The 21,446-nt window shown below is 36.1% G+C and overlaps 1 protein-coding gene across 2 annotated transcripts in view; it reads left to right on the top strand.

Annotated features, from left to right (window-relative positions):
- Positions 1-21,446, top strand: part of SRPK1 (SRSF protein kinase 1) — an 81,351-nt gene that overhangs the window by 43,065 nt on the left and 16,840 nt on the right. For both annotated transcript variants that reach the window (XM_034991819.1, XM_034991820.1), the window contains exons 3-12: positions 2,280-2,398; positions 4,310-4,418; positions 5,344-5,431; positions 7,351-7,438; positions 14,399-14,505; positions 15,351-15,516; positions 17,225-17,250; positions 17,672-17,885; positions 18,261-18,680; positions 19,081-19,181. In XM_034991819.1, coding sequence (XP_034847710.1) covers positions 2,280-2,398; positions 4,310-4,418; positions 5,344-5,431; positions 7,351-7,438; positions 14,399-14,505; positions 15,351-15,516; positions 17,225-17,250; positions 17,672-17,885; positions 18,261-18,680; positions 19,081-19,181 — 1,438 coding nt within the window. The remainder of the gene's footprint in view (positions 1-2,279; positions 2,399-4,309; positions 4,419-5,343; positions 5,432-7,350; positions 7,439-14,398; positions 14,506-15,350; positions 15,517-17,224; positions 17,251-17,671; positions 17,886-18,260; positions 18,681-19,080; positions 19,182-21,446) is intronic.

Below are 21,446 nucleotides of genomic sequence, written 5' to 3'. Positions count from 1 at the left end.
CATTCTCCAGAAGTTACTGATAAATGTGCACTATGAAATGAAGGAGTAAATCAAGAGAGGAAGACTGGGGGACTGAAGGGACGGGACATCCACCACAGAGAGATGACTGCATATTAAGACATTATATATTTGAAATTAAAACTTAAATGTAAATTTAGTATAATTTTAAAATGACATTTAAAAGTTAAAAAATAGGATTTACCCCCCCCCCCCAGCCTTAAGTAATCTTTCTCTATTGTTTTTAGAGAAGGAGAGTTTCTTCTGTCCCAACATATGTCAGGGTAGAGACTTGTATTTCACATTGTGACTTGCAATTCGTAACTCTTGAATCTGGAATCCTTTAACTGGGAATTCTACTTATACTAAAATACTCTTCACAAATATTTGCTTCCAAGAATGTCCAAATCTTTTAAAAATAATTTTTTAACATTATGAATCCCATGATATTTGTAGGATTCTAATATTTCAGCATTTTTATGTCTGGTTTTCCTACTTATATTTCACTGCTTTTCAAAAGTTTCACAATTGTAGTTCTCATAGTTCTCATAAAATTGTAATTTTATTTTATTTTTTGTAATTTTAATTGTAAAAGGCACAAGTTTGAAATCAGAGAATCTGTTTTAGAAATTCATCTTAATCTTAAATTTAGGAATATTCATTCAGACTCATTATTTCTACCTAGGAAAGTGGGCCAGTTAGTTCTTTACTAAATAAGTTTTCCAAAGACCGGTTTTCACTAAAAATGAACACATTTTGAATCATGTGGTTGATAGCTACTTTTGTATTCCTGGAAGACAAAAAAGTACCAAGAATTGAGGCAGGTTGGAAAGGTCACCAAAAATCTAAATCTGAATCATTAGTTACGCTTGCCAAGGTATTTCTTATGTCTCAATAGCCCATATAACTGGTTTTGCTATTAAAATTTTTTTTAAGTTAAATTGTATCTTTTGAAAATCTGATGAAACAATGATGAAAAGGTAAAATATTGAAAAAATAGAAATTAAAATTCCTTTTCCTGCAACTACTAAAAGGAATGTTGTATACCCAGCTTATTTTGCTTAAAACTATAATTTATAAAGCAGGCAACTAATAGGTGTCAAACTTGAATACAAATCCAAGTCTTTCTGCCTCTGACCTTCATAGGGCACAAAAATTTTGATACAACTAATTGATGGCATGTAGGGAAAGGATTTAGTAAAAATTTTTTATTCATTATAAAATGAGAAACCCATTTTTACCTATCAAATAAGCTAAGTTTCCCAAACCTGTTAGTACTGAAGTACCAAAAGCCCATCATATGGCAGGAAATGTAACTCAGCTCTTTAGAAAAGTCATACTTACATAATAATTCTAAAAACTGTTCATGGCCACAGGCTAGAAGGAAATAGTTTAAAATATTAATTTGTGCAGAATAGAAGTATTTTAAAACAAAATAATTATTTTCCAAATTTTCTATATTTAACATGTTGTTTTTATAAATAAGGAGAATGTTTCTATCCTTACCTGGTGGTTTAACTTCAGGGAAATAATTCTGAATGCAGAATAAAGATTATCCAAAAATACTCATCAGCTTTATTTTTAGTGGTAAAAAATTAGAAACAAGTTAAATGTCCATCTGAGCAGAATGTGCCAAAGTAAGTGGTGATACATCTAAGGAAAATATGTAAGATTTAAGAGATTGCATAGGAATGAGGAGAAAACTTTATAATAGGAAAAGCAGGATAACAATTTGTTTATATAGTATGTGATTACAGATACATATTTTCATAAAAATATAGGAAAATACTGAAAGAAAATATAATAGTTTATCAGCAATTTTGTTTGGATATTGAGTTTCAAGTAATTTTTTTCCCTTTGTACTTTTATGTATTTCCCAGATTTTATTTAATCATGTACTGATTTTTATTTATTTAGTTAGTTACTTATTTTTTAGTATTCTTTTCCTGGGGCATCTGGATGGTTGGTTAAGCGTCCAACTCTTGGTTTCGGCTTAGGTGATGATCTCAGGGTTGTGGGATCCAGCCCTGCATCAGGCTCAATACAGAGTCTGCTTGAGATTCTCTCTCCCTCTCCCTCTGCCCCTCTCACTCATGCGTACTCGCTCTCTCCCTCTCTCAAATCTTTTTTTAAAAAAATACTTTCCTAACATAAGATAAAGTGATAGCTAATATTTTTTTAGGCTACTTTGTTAAGTGGGGAGACATTTTGATAATGACATTTTCTTAATGTCCTATTTTATTCTGCCCATATGGAATGAACATGTTTGTATTATTTCTTAGATCTGAAACTCAGCACCGAGGCTCTGCTCCCCACTCTGAAAGTGATCTACCAGAGCAGGAAGAGGAGATTCTGGGGTCTGATGATGATGAGCAGGAAGATCCCAATGATTATTGTAAAGGTAAGGCTTTGGAGATACCAAGTAAGACATGATTCATGTATATATGTATAATATATATATATTTTCTCAATACAACACTTATTCACTTGAATATTTGGTCTGTGAGTGTAAGCTGTTTTGATGTTTTCTGCTTTTTGCATCCTTTACTTGAAGTATAAGAAATAGTATTCCCTGGGGAGGGGAGGGTATGTGCTCTGGTAAGCGCTGTGAATTGTGCAAGACTGTTGAATCTCAGATCTGTACCTCTGAAACAAATAATGCAATATATGTTAAGAAAAAAAAAAGAAGAAGAAGGTAGCGGGAGGGGAAGAATGAAGCAGGGGAAATCAGAGGGGTAGACGAACCATGAGAGACGATGGACTCTGAAAAACAAACTGAGGGTTCTAGAGGGGAGGGGGGCGGGAGGATGGGTTAGCCTGGTGGTGGGTATTGAGGAGGGCACATTCTGCATGGAGCACTGGGTGTTATGCACAAACAATGAGTCATGGAACACTTCATCTAAAACTAATGATGTAATGTATGGGGATTAACATAAGAATAAAAAAATAAAAAAATAAAAAAAAAGAAATAGTATTCCCTCTCACTTCAATTTAATTTAGTAAACCTTGGTTTTATATTAATCTGTTTTTACCCTTTTTCTACTTAAAAATGATAGTGCATATTTACCGTAGAAAATTTCAGAAATACATTAAACAAAAAGAAAATAAAAGCCATCTGTAACACTGTATCATCCAGAAGTAACCAGTGATATTTGGTATATAGACTCTTCAGAAAACCTTTCATTACTTTTTTCTCATAGTGATGATTGCTAAGATAAGTTAAACAGGAATTATAGATACTTAATATTAATAGCAAGTGATACCAGAATGTATCTTACGATCTGGAAGAACCTGGTTTGTATTATTCTCAGCAAGCAAAGATGTAAAAATACCTTGATTCCTGCCACTGTTGGCAGCCTTTTCAGGCTTTCCTTGTTTTTGTTTTGTTGTGTTGTGTTTTAGAAAACAAACTATTTTCCTTTTTTTTTTAAGTTAAATAAATGGAATTCATTTATCTCCCTCATAAAAATACATCCTGAGACTGCAACTATAAACAGATTTTATTTATAAACATTTGTATGTTTAGATAAATCTATTAAATTATTGAGGGGCAAGAATAATTGTGATACATAACCTTATTTTTGTTTGAGAATGACTTATTTTGGGATGCCTGGGTGGCTCAGTCAATTAAGCATCTGCCTTCGGCTCAGGTCATGATCCCAAGACCCTGGAATCGAGTCCTGTATCAGGCTCCTTGCTCATCGGGAGCCTGCTTCTCCCTCTGCCTGCCGCTCCTGCTGCTTGTGCACGCTCTCTCTCTCTCTCTCTCTTTCTCTTTCTCTCTCTTTCTCTCTCATACACACACACAAATAAAATCTTAAAAAAAAAAACTTAATTTTTTAAGTAACTTGGTTGTTCAACAAAATATCACTTGCTTGCTCTAAATCATTCTCTAAGATTTTTTTTTTAAGATTTACTTATTTTTAAAAATGAAGATTTATTTAGAGAGAACACGAGCACACACGCACGCAGGGGGTGAGGCAGGGGCAGAGGGAGAGAGAATCTCCAGCGGACTTGCTGCTGAGCGCAGAGCCCAACGCAGGGCTCTATCTCACAACCCCGAGATCATGACTGAGCTGAAATCAAGAATTGGGTGCTTAACCAACTGAGCCACCCAGGGGCCCCTAGATTTTTTTCATGACATGAGTTCAGTAATAACTGTGTGGCTTACTTAAAATTTTTTTCTGTCCAATTGATTTTGTAGAAGAAACCATTTTTATTTGATAAATGGTGTATAGATGTTGAAAAATGGAATGTGAGATATCTTTTCTTACTACTTAAGTGACTGTTTCCTTCCTGTTGTTTCTTCCAGGAGGTTATCATCTTGTGAAAATCGGAGATCTATTCAATGGGAGATATCATGTGATCCGAAAGTTGGGCTGGGGACACTTTTCAACAGTGTGGTTATCATGGGATATTCAGTAAGTTGTAGTGGTCCTGCAAAAGAATTAGTTAGGCAGTGCCTAAGGGTTTTCATCTGATTTTCCAGAGATGATCTAGCCTTCAGTCTAGCTCTAGACCAATTTCTTGATCAGAATTTTGTTGTTGATAATCTTTATGTTCTTAAGCAAATTTGTCTTTCCTCTGTGGAAGAAGCGCCTCAGAGACAAAAGATTGATTAAATTAGTGCTAAGGCACTTGGAACTCAGAAATTCAAAACATTACAAATATTCAATGGAAGTATGGTATGTAAATTCATAGGGTGTTTTTGAGTTTTTTTAATTGGAGTAAAGTTTTAGATGATGTCTTATACCAACCTATGTGAAATTATTTTCTTGTAGTTTGTTCTGGTAAGAGATTTGCTCAACCATACAGTCTAAAATTTTTCCTACATAAAAATCACAGGTAATTAACATGGGATGTTTACCTACAAGTGTACTGTCTTTGATGAGACAGTAATTGAGATCTATGCACTTTGTTTTTTATCAGTTTGGTTTCACCCCAAGTATTTCTTCTGGCCTCTTCTAAACTTTTAACCTTTTAGCTTTTGACATGCAGATATACAGGACACTTCTGGTTTGATAAGGTTTTCCCCCTGTATTTATTACCATTTCATGGTTTTACTTGGATTCAGAGAGGCATTCAGAAGGTAGACTTTAACTCGGAGAAAATGTGTGCTGACTGAGATTACCCTAGAACAGATTTTCTTCCTCCTACAAATGAAATCTGGCCAGTTAGTACGGTTAACAGGTACACATGATTGCATAGAAATAGCCTATGTTTAAGAACAGGGAAACATGGAATCAATATTTGTACTTTTGTCACTGCCTCCCAGTTATCACTAAATTTTACCTTCCTAAAGTGAGGATAGGGCATTAGTCTTAACTGCCTGTGTTTGTTTCTTAGGGGAAAGAAGTTTGTGGCAATGAAAGTAGTTAAAAGTGCTGAACATTATACTGAAACAGCACTAGATGAAATCCGGTTGCTGAAATCAGTGAGTATTAATTAGATCATGTGTGTGAACGGAAAAACATCATAAGTTTTACTGAATTAAGACATACCAAATGTAGACTCTTTAGCATGACTAATTTTTATTGTAAAGTTCCAGTATCCTTAAAGAGAATAGAGGAAGATGACAGTATTTTTTTTTAAAAAAAGATTTTGTGTATGTATGCATGTATTTGTCAGAGAGAGAGCACAAAGCAGGGAGAGGGGCAGGTAGGGGGAGAAGCAGGCTTCCTGCCGAGCAAGGAGCCCGATGTGGGACTTGATCCCAGGACCCTGGGATCATGACCTGAGCCGAAGGCAGATGCTTAACTGAGCCACCTAGGCGCCCTAGAAGATGACAGTATTTATAAATTCTGTGCTTGTGGTAGGGGAAGTCGTGGATTCCCATCATAAACACTAAAAAAACCTTTCAAATAAGTGAAAATATTTATCGAGCATGTTTTATGTACCAGATAGCACAAAAAATGTTTTACTTTCCTACTATGGTTAAAAGTAAAGTTGTCTGACAATAGCCAAAATATCCAGATATCCATTAACAGTTGAATGGATAAAGAAAATGTGAGATAGATAGATGGCTATAATGGAATATTACACAGCCATCAAAAAGTGAAATCTTGCCATTTGCAGTGACATGGATGGAACTAAAGGGTATTATGCTAAGCAGAATAAATCAGAGAAAGACAAATACCGTATGATTTTAAGAAACAAAACAGATGAGCATAGGGGAAGGGAAGGAAAAATCAAATAAGATAAAAACAGAGGGTGGCAAACCATAAGAGGAAACAAACTGAGGGCTGCTGGAGGGGAGGTGGGTGGGGAGATGCGGTAACTGGGTGGTGGGCATTAAGGAGGGCTTAATGAGCCTCCTTGATGTAATGAGCACTGGGTGTTATATGCAACTGATGAATCACTAAACTCTACTTCTGAAACTAATGAAAAAAAGTAAAGTGTGAATAAGCATATAACATCTTTTTTATGCTTTAAAATATTATAAAAATATATAACAAAATAAACACTGTTTAATTCCTTTTTTATATCTTAAAACTTAAATTTTAGAAAAACTTTCTGTTTTGTTAAAAATTAGGAAGTTATGGTAGGAGGAGCTTAAACTTAGAGTAAGAAAACCTGGGCTTTAAGACCAGCCCTAGTCCAGTGTATCCTCCAGCTCATCACTCCATTTCTTCTGAGCCCTTGAGTTTTCATTTGTAAAGTGAGGATGTTAGACCAGGAGAGCTCTTAAGAAAGTAATTTTCAGGGGCGCCTGGGTGGCTCAGTTGGTTAAGCGACTGCCTTCGGCTCAGGTCATGATCCTGGAGTCCCGGGATCGAGTCCCGCATCGGGCTCCCTGCTCGGCAGGGAGTCTGCTTCTCCCTCTGACCCTCCTCCCTCTCATTCTCTCTGTCTCAAATAAATAAATAAAGTCTTAAAAAAAAAAAAAAAGTAATTTTCAGAGTGCCAGTCGGACAAGATAGGAGCCTATGCCAAAAGTTAAATCAATACTGCTTGCTTCCTTTGTTGAGAAGGTTTTTTATGGAGGGAAAAAAAGTTTAGCTGAGTAAACAGTGTGATGAATGTTAGTTCAGTGGTTGTTTTGCATCCTATAAAAGCTCCTTAATTCCTCATGGTCTGGTAACCAGCAATTAATTTGAGAGTCACACTTTTAGTAGAAAAATGGTTGAATTAGAGCAATAGTCTTTGTCAGTTGTATTTCCTTTTGTGCACTGTTTATTTCTTTGCCTATTTGAGCTATTAAAATTTTAGTATGTTTTTCTCATAGATGTGTGTGAGCTCTTTCTTGGGAGTAATTAATCCTTTGTTACATATGCTGTAGGTTTTCCCTCCCCCACTATTTGGCTTATTTCTACGCTTTCCCTGTTGCTAAATACTGTCTCTTTCCCACTGTAGGTTCGTAATTCAGACCCTAATGATCCAAATAGAGAAATGGTCGTTCAACTACTAGATGACTTTAAAATATCAGGAGTTAATGGAACACGTATCCTTTTAAGAAGTGTTTGAAAATCACGAAATAACCTTATCTCCAAGAGAGGAAACCAGATTTATATAAATAGCATTTGGCTCTTTTCTCAAGGCAAAGTATAATGAAACTACTTTGGGTTATTGTAAACTTCTGAACACTAAGATGTGTATAGTGTTTATATGTTGTGACTTGTCAGGGGATTGCTTTAGGCTTTTTCCCCTTTCCAGGCAAATTAAACCAAAGTCAAAAGAAAATCTTTTTTTTTTTAATTAGCCTTGTATTAGTAAAGGTTCTGTGATTTTTATCAATTAGCACAGAAATTTTAATGGAAGTAATTTTTCATGATAAACACTGGATAAAGAAAAATTTAACACAATGTGTTACCTACCATCCTTCAACATTGAAGAGGCTGTGCATATAGATTATGCTTAGAATCTAAACAGGTGTGATTGTGTTCTGTTAAGATGAAAAAACTGACTTGTTTAATGTTTTTATCTGGATTTTTAGAATTTCTAGAGTTGAAAGGAACCTTACCTGATTTTTTTCATAAGTTAATACCAAAGTGACATGTGGTGAACTGATTAAGAGGTTGTTGCAACAGCCTTGCTCATGAAGGCTTATCAGACTTTTCAGAATAAAAGATGAAGTAAAATCTCACTTGGATTGGAGAGTCTAAAACTACCTGTTTATAAACTATTTAAAAATGTAAAAGGAAAGACATTTCATCTCTCACTCTACTTCTCCTGCATATTTAGCTTCTCTTAACACACACTGTTAATTGCCAGTTATCTCTTTCTAAGGAGGTGGGCTATGTATGGTTCTGGCATCATGTGGACTATGGTAAGAGATTTGAATGGGGGAGAGAGAACAGGTGATGATGTGAAAAGTTTTTATCTGTCATTCTGAATTTAGTTGCGAGTTATTTCCTTGGAGAAGTACAAATCACATATCCCTGATGTCGGAAGAAAACTGCTTCAAGAATCATCCATTTTAAAAGCGTCTTGTGACTATTGTGGTCACTTTGTAGGTGGCTTACCCTGTGTGTATATAATAAGGCTAATAACCAAGACATAAAAACATACATAGGATGCCATTAGATTCTGTTTCCCTGTTGTTTGATCTTATAATGTTTGTCAGGCCAACTCTCTCTGCTAATTTGGGAAAGTTACAAATAAAACTAGAAATATTCTAAATAATCTCCTCAGTAATGCTTGAGTACCTTTATTTGACTCTAATGAAGAAGGGTGTTGTTTTTTTTTAACTATTGAAATCTTAGTGGGTTTGAATTTCAAGTTCCAAGGTATTTTCCAAATATTACCAGCTGGTTTCTCTGTAGTTTTATCCACTGAGTTCCTCTTTGCCCTAAGCCCATTTCTCTCTGCTCTTCCTCCTACTTGTCTCCCAACTGTCTTGGCTACTGCATTATTTGCTGCTACTAGAGATTGAAAAGGATAAAAGTCAGAGCACTGAGTTAAGGGTTAATGGGTTATGCTATTCTCTTCTCACAACATAAGTATGTCTGCATGGAGCCATGTATCTGTATTTTTCTTTGTATCTGAGCATCTCCATACTGTCCTTCTCATACTGAAATATAAGGGGCCCTGAACTAGAAAGTTATGTAGACTTCAGTATACTTCACTATAGTTGGTTCATTCTACTTCTATAGGTGGTAAGGGGCGAGGAGTGATTAAAGAAGGACAGCTGTTCTATATATACTATTGACATTAGCCAGTGAGTATTCTTTTCGGCCATCTATGTGACCTACTATGTCTTTAGGATACTTCTTATTTCTAGTATGTATTTTACCTCTTTTCCTAGCTCCTCTTACTCATAATGTGCTCTAATGTGACCCTTATTAGTGTTCAGCCCTTTGTGTTTTTTCTTTACACCATCTCCCCAAGAAAATTTTTTCATGTATCCTTTTATCCAATTCTTTTTGTTTGTTAAGCTGCTAAATGTTTGGTCATTTTTATATCACTGCTTACAGATTAAAATACCATTGTCAAATTGTAATGCTTCTCTCAACAAATCAAAGATTGAAACTAGGAACATAATAGAATAACTTAAAAATTCTGTTTTCTGGGTGTGTTGTTTTTTTTTTTTAAGCAATCTGCATTTTTAAAAATCCTGTTTTGGTATATTTCATGTATACAAAAGTAGAATAGTTTAGTGAATCTCCACAGACCCATTACACATTTTAGGATCTTGTTTAATCTTGTTTTGTCTACCTCCTGCTAATTTTGTGGGCAACCTTAGATATATTATTTTGCCCATAATTCTTTCAGATTGTATCTCCAAAAGACAAGGACTTTAAAATATAACCTCGGGGTGCCTGGGTGGCTCAGTCATTACGCGGCTGCCTTCAGCTCAGGTCATGGTCCCAGGGTCCTGGGATCGAGCCCCGCATCAGGCTCCCTGCTCGGCAGGAAACCTGCTTCTCCCTCTCCCACTCCCCCTGCTTGTGTTCCCTCTCTCGCTATGTATCTATCTGTCAAATAAATAAAATCTTTTAAAAAAATAAAATAAAATACAACCTCAATACAATTACCGTACCTAAAAAAAATTGGGACCAGTTTTTAGTCATCCAGTATCTAATCTGATAGTGTTTCAGTCTCCAAATGTCGCATACTTCTTTCAATTTTTCATTCTTACTTGGGTGTTTTATAGGTATATAGATGTATATATTTTCTGTGTCTCTACTTTTTAATATATGGACTATAGCTGTAACTGCTTAATTTCCTTGTCTGCTAATTCTGACATCTATGTCACTTCTGGTTTAGTTTTGAATGATTGATTATTGTAATTTTCAACTATGTTTTCCTGCATCTTTCCTGCCTGTAATCTTTGATAGATACATTGTGATTTTTCATTTGGCTGCTGGATATTTTGTATTCCCATAAGTCTTGAGTTTTGTTCTGGGATGCAGGTATATCACATGGAAACAGTTTGATCCTTTTCAGATTTTACATTTATGATTTATTAGATAGATCCAGGGCAGTGTTCAGTTGAGGACTAATTATTGCCTGTACCGACGCAAGACCTTCCTGAATAATCTACCCAGACACCCCATGACTATGAATTCTTCTACTCTTTATGTTTTTTTAATTGAGATAAAATTGACGTAGAACGTTGCATTAGTTTTGGGTGTACACATATAAATGATCTGAAAAATGTGTACATTGCAAATGGTTACCACAGTAAGTTAACATCCATCACCACTCATAGTTACAGGTTTTCTTCTTGTGATGCGAACTTTTAAGATCTACTTTCTGAGCAATTATCAAATATACAGTTGGTATTGTTAACTATAGTCACCATTCTGTACATTATATCCCCAAGACTTACTCATCTTAAACTAGAAGCTTATGCACACACACATCTTTATCCATTCTTCCATCGGTGGACTGTGTCTTGGCTGTTGTAAATGATACTGTAATGAGCATGGGGATGCTGGTAACTTAATAAATTTGGGATAACTATTTCATTTCTTTCAGATAAATACTCAGAAGTGGAATTACTAGATTATATGGTAGTTCTATTTTTAATCTTTTGAGGAATGTTTGATACTATTTTCCATAGTTTTCTGCACCAACTTATGTTCCCACCAACAGCACACAAGGGTTCCCTTTTCTCCACAGCCTCACCAACACTTGTTATCTCTTGTCTTTTTGATAGTAACCATTCTAACAGGTATGAGGTGATTGTTGTGGTTTTGATTTCTATTTCCCTGATGATTAGTGATGTTGAACACCTTTTCATGTCCCTGTTGGCCATCTGTATGTCTTTGGAAAAATGTCTATTTACATCCTCTGCTCATTTTTTAATGAAATTTTTTCTATTGAGTTGTGCAAATTCCTTATATATTAACCCCTTATCAGATACATAGTTTGCAGATACTTTCTCCTATTCAGTACATTGCCTTTTCATTTTGTTAATGGTTTCTTTTGGTGTGCAGAACAGTTTTAGTTTGATTTAGTCCTATTTGTTCATTTCCGCTTTTGTTGCTTTTGCTTTCTTTTGGTGTCAGATCCAAAACATCATTGCCAAGACCAGTGCCAAGGAGCTTACTGCCTATTGCCTGTTGCCTATGTTTTTGTCTAGGAGTTTTATGGTTTCAGGTCTTAACATTCAAGTCTCCATTTTGAGTTGATTTTTCTATGTGGTGTAAGATAGTGGTCAAGTTTCATTCTTTTGCATGTGGCTGACTAGCTTTCCCAGCACCATTTATTGAAGAGACTTGTTCTTTCCCCAGTGTATATTTATGGTTCCTTTGTCATAAACGAATTGACTATATGATGGGTTTATTTCTGGTCCACGACTATGACTTTGAATTTGTCTAGCCTTTTTGATGAGAACAGACATTGTTGGAGCCCTTTGGGAACGCTGGCCACTATTCCCTCTAATCCCCTCAGATGATATTTTCCCCCTGCCTCCTTGTGTTTCCTTGTATACTTACGTTGGTTAGTACTCTGCTAAATTCTTGAGGGGATCCCTTTGCAGATCTCCAAAATTCTGTTTTTCTGTAGCTGCCTTGGTCTCCCAAGACTCTTAACTCCTCTTAAACTCAAGGAATCTGGAAAGTCTCAAGGCAGTAACATGGGGGCAATCATAGGATTTAGCTGATTTGTTTCTCTTTTCTCAAGGACCACTGCCTTTATTGCCTGATGTCAGGGTCAATAAATCTGTTGTTTTATGTATTTTGTCTGCTTTTGTTGTTGTCATTTTAAGCACGAGAGTAAATGCATGCCCTGTTAACTCCATCTTGACAGAAGCAGAAGTTCCTAGGTACGTTTAACTTTGAGAAATTGCCAGCCAGTTTTCCAAAGTGGTTGTACCATTTTACACTTCTATTAGCAAATATGAGAGTTCTAATTGCTCCATATCCTCCCCTACATTTGGTCATGTTAGTCTTTTTATTTTAGTCTAGTGAATTTGAAACGCTATCTTATTAAAATTTTGATTGTGTTTCCCTGAGGTAGTATGTCCCTTTAATCTTCTTTAATTTAGAACATGGCCTTCCTTTAATGGCATTGACTTTTTTTTTTTTTTAAAGAATCCAGAGCAGATATTTTGTCTCTTAATTTGGATTTGTCTAGTGGTTTCCTGAAAATTAAATCCAGGTTAATGATTTTTGTCAAGTATACTACATGGATGATGTTCTGTTCTTCTCAGTGTATTACATCAGAGGGTACCTGACATTAGTATGTGCTTTATCATTAGTGGGTAATAAGTTGGATCACTAGATTAAGGCACAGTCTTCCAGATTTCCCTGTTCAGAAGTACCTTTTTCCTTTCATAATTAATAAGCAGTCTGGGGTGATACTGTGACATTGTGATTTTATTCCCAACAATCTAACACAGTAGTTATGGTGTTCATTGATTCTTACTTGAATCCATTATTACTATAGTAAGTATAAAATGGTGATTTTCTGTTTCTGTCTTTCTTTGTATATCTATTACTTGACTTTTTCTTTAAAAAGTATATTTCCAGGGGCACCTGGATGGCTCAGTCTCAGGGTCATGATTCTGAGCCCCATGTTGGGTGTAGAGATGACTTAAATTAAGATTAAAATCTTTAAAAAATTAAAAAGATTTTCCTATCCACACACATACTTTTTAAAGTATCTGTTTGGACTCATTCAGTTTTTATTTTTTATAAGTTAATTCATAACTTCATTTTTAAAAATGTTTTCAACTTGGCCAGTAGCATCCTCTCCAAACTGTTCCTCTTGATGTGTTCCATTACTGTTCACACAGCACGGTTTCTAGTTTCATCTGGAATTTGGCCATTTCTTCAAGGAGTCCAGGTTTTCCTTTAGTGGCGAATCTTATTTAAAGGAAAAGCCTGGAGGCACCTGGGTGGCTCAGTCGTTAAGTGTCTTCCTTTGGCTCAGGTCATGATCCCAGGGTCCTGGGATTGAGCCCCGCATCGGGCTCCCTGCTCTGCGGGAAGCCTGCTTCTCCCTCTCCCACTGCCCCTGCTTTTGTTCCCTCTCTCACTGTTTCTCTCTGTCAAATAAGTAAAATCTTTAAAAAAAAAAAAAAAAAAAGGAAAAGTCTGGGCACTAGGTCATTATTATTACATTATGTATATCTCAACTTTCCCCCTATGTAGTAATTTCTGGAGGTGCAAGGTAGCAGCATACTACTAAAATCCCAGCTGCCCTGCACACTCGTAGGCTCATAGAGTTATTCCTGCTTATGGTGATTGGGATGTTGATACAGAAAGAGAACACACGGTGGCACTAGAATCAAGATTAGTTTTGTAAACTACAGAGCATAAAGCAAGTCATTTTCCTATTTTTTTTTTTTTTAAGATTTTATTTATTTATTTGAGAGAGAGAGAATGAGAGACAGAGAGCACATGAGAGGGGGGAGGGTCAGAGGCAGAAGCAGGCTCCCTGCCGAGGAGGGAGCCCGATGCGGGACTCGATCCAGGGACTCCAGGATCATGACCTGAGCCGAAGGCAGTCGCTTAACCAACTGAGCCACCCAGCCGCCCTCATTTTCCTATTTTTAAAAAATGTTGGCCTTCACATTTTTTTAGGTTAAGTTTTGGTACATTATGTCCTGTAGTTAAAGCAGAAGTTATTTTTTTCTTGCTTTGAGACCATGAGAGTAGGAGTTGTTACCCTGAGCATTAGTTTTGCATCAGGGAAAAGTAATCAACAACTTAAGGCTAGTGCTTTCACTAATTGAATGTGCAGGTTTCACTTTTCTTTTACTACTGTTTTAATGTGCATAGTTTTATCAGTAAACCAGCACCTCCGAATTTTCCATTTCTTGGATGTTTTCAGTAACTTAAGCATTCTTTAACCTTTGGAATTCAGAATATTGACAGCTAGTTATTTTTTTAGTCATACTGTATAACTTTTTATAGTGAAAGAATAATACAGTAAATTTCATTGGGGTAGAACACATTTTATCTTGCCTCTTCTCTTGTGCCTCCTTTTTCCTTCCTTAACAAACTCCTAGATATCTGCATGGTGTTTGAAGTTTTGGGGCATCATCTGCTGAAGTGGATCATCAAGTCCAATTATCAAGGGCTTCCACTGCCTTGTGTCAAAAAAATTATCCAGCAAGTATGTATCCTAATATTTTCTCTGTGGTGATTGTTTTATATTCTTAAAATGTCAGGAGTTTCCTGTATCAAATAGAATTTTTTTTTTTAACTAGAGATTTTTTTAATTGCTAAAATTGGGTGTTTTATTCAGCCCCTAGTGTTCATTCTGTCTTTAAGTGTTTTAGCAATAACCATTTTTCCCAGATTCATCTCCTGTAATAATCATTAGAGGGGAAGATGTGTTCAGTGACTGGTGTTGGAAATTTGGAGCCCTTATCTGGAAGTTCTGGTTACAAATATTGATTATTAATAGAGAATTGCTATGTCAAATTATTACTGTCTCTTTATAGAACATTATGCAAGGGTATTTTCTAATATTCTAAATAGCTTTCAATATACAGTAAAGTTTACTCTCAGGAAAATATACTTCAAAGAGCAAATAATTTGTTTGGATAATGTGTTTTAGTGGAAAGAGCTCTAAACTGGGAATCAAGAGACCTCAGTTCTTTATCAACAAGGAAATTTGAATTAAGAGACACTAAATCTCTTTCATCACCTATATTTCCACATTTAAAGAGCATATTGACTTTTATTCTCGGCCTTTATGTTCTTCATTAAATATCTCCAAATACAGTTAGCTTTTTAACTTTTTATTATAGGTAAACTCTTGCCTTTGCTCATAGTTTACAAGTAATCTTTCTGGGGAAGTTTCTTTGTGCCTTATCAAAAGTGCTTTATTCTCTGTTGAAAACTACCATATTGTTTTTATATTTTTATTTTGTAAAATGTTATATTGTGATTTTCTCCTTCTCCAGAAAGACTTGTATTCTGTGTTTGCAAATCTACTGCTCTATTCCCATCCAGGTGTTACAGGGTCTGGATTATTTACACACTAAGTGCCGTATCATCCACACTGACATTAAACCAGAAAACATCTTGTTGTCAGTGAATGAGCAGTATATCCGAAGACTGGCTGCAGAAGCAACAGAATGGCAGCGATCTGGAGCTCCTCCACCTTCTGGATCTGCAGGTATGTTTTCTTTGAGGACTTTGGTCTCATTAGAAGTTAAGAGAAGTTCCAGGGCACCTGGGTGGCTCGGTTGGTTAAGTGTCCGACTCTTGATTTCAGCTCAGGTCACGATCTCAGGGTCCTGGGATCAAGCCCTGTATCTGGCTCCCTGCTCGCTCTCTCAAATAAATAAATCTTTAAAAAACAAAAAAACCTGAGAAGTTCCTATTTTTATTCTATTACCAGGCAGTTAAGTAAAGCATACTCACTCATTTAACAATAAGATATAGTAAGTATTTATGTGTAAGAAATAGTCTCAGGCTTCAAGACTTTTTTAATCTTCAGTATTGCTCTCCTGTAGAAAGAAGTCTAGAAATTGTGTCTTCTGGGTACAGATATTTTGTATACTATAAAAGCTGATTTATGTTCTTGTTTTAAAATATTTTCTCTTGTGATTCAATGGCCATCTTTGATGTGTTTACCTCTTACCATGATCATACGTACATGCTTGCTTATAGATCAGTGTGATCTGTGCAGGGGCAAGATAACTTTGCTATCAAGAACTTGAGTTTAAGCACTGGAGTGGACAGAGCTGGTTTGAATCCTGGCTGCATCATTGGCTGGGTGTTTTTGAGCAAGTGCCTTGACTTCCTTTTCCCTCATGCAGGAGTTCTTGGGATTAGTTCCATGTTAAAGCAGTTAATAGATTGCCACATAGTATTATGTGCTACATAAATGATGGCTATGATTATGATTTTTTTGCCATTTGGGGTATAGATTATAATTTAGTATTTTTATTATATTTGAGGAACTTTTTTTTTTTTTTTTTTTTGAGGGACTTTCTTGATCCTCAAGTTGAAATGTCAATTATCATAGGCTTCCTTTAAAAAGGAAGACTAAAGAAGCGGGGGAAATGAGAAGTTGTTTAATGGGCATAGAGTTTCATTTTTCCAAAGTGAAAACATTCTAGAAATATTACACAACAATGTGAATATAAATAACATTGTTGAACTGTACACTTAAGAATGGTTCAGAGCGGGGGCGCCTGGGTGGCTCAGTCGGTTGAGCAACTGCCTTCGGCTCAGGTCATGATCCCAGGGTCCTGGGATCAAGTCCCACATCAGGCTCCCTGCTCTGCGGGGAGCCTGCTTCTCCCTCTCCCACTCCCCCTGCTTGTGTTCCCTCTCTCGCTGTGTCTCTCTCTGTCAAATAAATAAATAAAATCTTTAAAAAAAAAAAAAAAAGAATGGTTCAGAGGGAAATTTCACCTTGTGTGGGTTTTACCACAATTAAAAAAAATTTTTTTTATGGAAGATTCTACCTCCTGCCTAATCTATGCTATGCTATGATACAAATTACTGTATAACTCTTAATGCCATGCTCCTTTTAAAATTGACCAGTGCCACAGGGAAGAATTAAGAGATGGGGGTTCTTGGGTTGTTGCCTATCATTTTCTATTTTAGGCATACATGGGAATGAGATTTTTGCAGCATTAATAGTGGAAACCAGAAATTGGGGACTTGGCTCCTTGCATATATGGATTTCATCTGGAGAAGAATTTAGTTTATTTAAATTTATTTTATGTTTGCCAACTTTTATATGCATTATTCTTTTTTAAAAGATGGTACTTCTACCAAAGTTGCTTTTAAAAACAGTAGTTTTCTCTATAACATAAACTTATATGGCTGCTGAATGCCAGGATTCTTACTTGGTTTTCTTTTCTTTTCAGTCAGTACTGCGCCCCAGCCTAAACCAGTAAGTATAAGGTTTCTATGTTTAATTCTGATCTGTGGGCAATAGGCAGGGATTCTTCTGTTAGGGATCACAGTTTGTGTAGAGTTTGAAAACCAAAGAAAAAAATATTCCTGCGCTTCTATATTTTCTCCTATAAATGCCCATGCATCTTTAACAAGTTTGTACTGGTGAGGCTCCTCTAAACTTGAGTGTGTCTGAGAATACACCAGCCCCACAGAAGGCTCAGAGGACCAAAATTTATTGTTTGTTTCTATTTGGTTTCATAAGAGTATCCACATTGTTTAAGTTAATGAGAAACTTAAGTGCTATCTTAGGAAAAGAATGAAATTTAATTAGGAAATATTAAAGTTAACAGTTATCTCCAACTGGGGGTAATGGATTAGCCACCTGAAGGCTTTATCTGTTTGTAATCTCCGCCCAGGCTGACAAAATGTCAAAGAATAAGAAGAAGAAATTGAAGAAGAAGCAGAAGCGCCAGGCAGAATTACTAGAGAAGCGAATGCAGGAAATTGAGGAAATGGAGAAAGAGTCGGGCCCTGGGCAAAAAAGACCAAACAAGCAAGAAGAATCAGAGAGTCCTGTTGAAAGACCCTTGAAAGAGAACCCACCTAATAAAATGACCCAAGAAAAACTTGGTATAAATAGAGCATACACAAAAATTTACTTTAACATTAATTTATCATTGTTCTATAATATAGTGGTTTCATGCATACAACACATCTCTGGGGGTGTCCTTATACAGTAAGAGTACAGAACATTCATAAATGTCAGGCAGGTACTAGTCAAATAATTTCTGACTTTTCTATGAAAATGCAACGTAGACTTCATTTTGCACTTGAGTAAGAATAAGAAGATCTTTATCCTTCCATAAATAGGTCTTAGATGTTCAATCGTGTTTTTATGTCACCCTGTATAAGTTCTAGAAAACGTTTTTAATCTTGTGGAGAAATTTTTTTGTTCTTTCACTCATACACATACACATACATCCTTTTTGTCTGTTTGTTCCTTAGAAGAGTCAAGTACCATTGACCAGGATCAAACACTTATGGAACGTGGTGTAGAGGGTGGTGCAGCAGAAATTAATTGCAATGGAGTAATTGAAATCATTAATTATACTGAAAACAGTAATAAAGAAACATTGAGGCTTAAAGAGGATCTACATAATGCTAATGCCTGTGATGTCCAAAATCTGAAGCAGGAACCTAGTTTCCTGAGCTCCCAAAATGGAGATAGCAGCACATCTCAAGAAACAGACTCTTGTACACCTATAACCTCTGAGGTGTCAGAGACCATGATGTGCCAGGCTTCACCAAATGTAGACCAGTCGTTCAGTGAACAGGACATCAGCCAACTTCAAGAAAGCATTCGGGCAGAGATACCCTGTGAAGATGAGCAAGAGCAAGAACAAAATGGACCATTGGACAACAAAGGTACTTAAACAGACCTACTTTCCCAGTAGTCCTTCCCTGAATAGCATATTCATGAATTTCTAGTCTAAATCTACCATTGTTTTTATAAATAAAGCTTCATAGCAGGTTCCCAAGTTACCTTCAATGTGTAAATTTTTAGCTAATTTTTTGAATCGTATTGGTCATGTAGTGGGTGCACAGCATTTCACTTGCTCTAAAGGCAGAAGTAGGTTTTATTGTGTAAACTGAAGGTATTGCTGTGTTCTTTTTTTTTTTTTTTTTTTTGTACTCTTTTGTCTTATAAAATTTAATGAAGTTTGCCAGTCGGAGGCCTGGGTATATTGCTTCAGAGAGTTTTATTAACCTTTGGGTATTTCTGTGTTCACTAAACAGTCTTATTAATGATATCCTTTGTCTATAGGAAAATCCACTGCTGGAAATTTTCTTGTTAATCCCCTTGAGCCAAAAAATGCAGAAAAGCTCCGAGTGAAGATTGCTGATCTTGGAAATGCCTGTTGGGTGGTAAGTTAAACTTAGCTTAGTGCTGTGTTATGAAGTGACTAGGAATGAATGAAAAGTTGAACTTTAATTGTGCTAAGGAAGAAATCATCTGCCGGTCTATACCTAGATTGCCAGTTAACATCTTTCAATATTTTTTCACTTTTTCCTTAATCTTCTATTATAGAAAAGTTCAAATATACTTAGAAAAGTAGAGAGAGTGGTATAATAAAACAGCCCCCACTCCCACTCTAGGTACCTATCACCCAGATTCAGTAATGTTAACTCCTGGCCAATCTTGTCTTATCTGTATCCTAATTCACTTTCATACTCAATGATGCTTATGTTCATACTTCCCTGTTATTTTCAAAATTGGTATCTAACTTATTAATTGTAAACTTTTAACTCATTTAACATATTTTGGACACTTTTCTTTGTCAACCAGAAAGTTTTATCAAATTCAGTTGGTTATATAGTATTCCCTAATGTACTTAGTTTTTACACATTTTTGATAGCTCTTCGTGATGAGCATCTTTGCTCATGAATCTTTGTGTGGTGTCCTTAGGACATGACCTAAACATAGAATTCCTAAGTCAAAAGTTGGGTTCTTTTTTAAAATGGATTTTTGATGTATAGTGTCCTGTTAATACTGTTGCTTACCTAGCTAAGAATTTGGGGGAGGGCATTATTAATGGACACCTCAAAAATCTACAGTAGAATGATTTGCACATAAATGACACTACTCGGAGTCATATACTTTGTAAACAGGAATGTTGAAGATTGCTGAAGCAAAAACTATGCGTTATCGAAACTCCACTTTAATAGGTTTTACATTTATTTTTATACTTCAAATTCTCTATTCCGTATGGCATCCTGTACCTAATGGTTTATACCTTAGAAGGATCTCACTTCTAGGATATTGTGATAACCTTTTAGGAAAAAAAATGAAGTCAGAGCTTAGCACTGACTGGTAGGAATGGGGAAAAACTTTTCAAGTAATTAGAATTACTCTACCGTACCATGGTCTCGTCTAGGCCAGCCAGTCTTCACCTGGATGACTGCAGTAGCCTACTCAGCTCTCTCCCTTCAGCTGCCCGTGCCCCCTACACACTGTTGTCAACACAGCTATCAGAGTGATCCTTTTAAATGTGAGTCGCAGTGACTTCCCTCAAAATGAATGCCAAAGTCTTTACCATGTCCCACACACCACCAAGCAAATAGTGTCCTCCTTCTGCCTGGAATTCTCTTCCCAAGATAATGTGTACAACTCACTCATTTTCTTCAAGTTCCTATTCAGCTGTCATCAGGGAGATCTTTCCCTGAACACCTAACATAATTAGCAAACCACCACTCTCCAAACCCATGCACCTTTATTATATGCATTCATGTATTGTCTCTTTCTTCCTCTCCCCCCTCAATTTTTTTTTCTCCATAGCACTTATCACAGTCTGATACTGTATAGTCGTTTGCTTACTATCCCTAAATGTATGTCCCATCACAACAAATTTTTTTGTTCACTGCTGTACCTACAGTACTTAGAACCTGGTACCTAGGAGGTGCTCAATAAATATTTAAGTAAATGAATTGTGAGAAACTCATTGGCTCTGTCACAGATATCACATGGTACAAACATCAAATGCTTCAAGCTTCTGGGCCTTTGTGTTTAGAACACCTTCCTCCATTATTTTCTTACCCAGTTGGCACACTTTTCTTTATTCTGCTACAATTTTTCATGTCACTTTTACTACCACAGTTACTTTCTTTTTGTCCTCATGTCTATTTTATTTATTTATTTATTTATTTATTATTTATTTTTTAAGATTTTATTTATTTATTTGACGGAGAGAGAGCACAAGTAGGCAGACAGGCAGGCAGTGGGAGAGGGAGAAGCAGGCTCCCTGCTGAGCACAGAGCCTGATGTGGGGCTCGATCCCAGGACACTGGGATCATGACCTGAGCCGAAGGCAGACGCCTAACCAACCGAGCCACCCAGGGGCCTCTCTTCTCTTTTTAAAAAATGTGCCCTATGCTAAAATGACTTTACCTTGTTTTCATTCATTCACTCCTTCAGCCAACATAGGCACATGCTCTGACCTTGGTACGAGGACACAGTGTGAACTAGACATCAGTGTCTTGTCCTGCTGGGTCCTGGTCAGGACTAAATGTCACATCTTACTGATCTCTGCAGCAGAACAGCATCTGGCATTCAGTAATAAAATTGTATATGATTTTCAGATTGCTTGATTTTTTAAAGTATTACATTCTTGTCAGTTATGCATGTATATAGTT

This window comes from Mirounga leonina, unplaced genomic scaffold, assembly GCF_011800145.1.
Source record: "Mirounga leonina isolate KUSES-001 unplaced genomic scaffold, KU_Mleo_1.0 Mir_53, whole genome shotgun sequence".
NCBI lineage: Eukaryota > Metazoa > Chordata > Mammalia > Carnivora > Phocidae > Mirounga > Mirounga leonina.
Note: the sequence above shows the minus strand (reverse complement) of the source record. Positions and strands in the feature narration are given on the sequence as shown.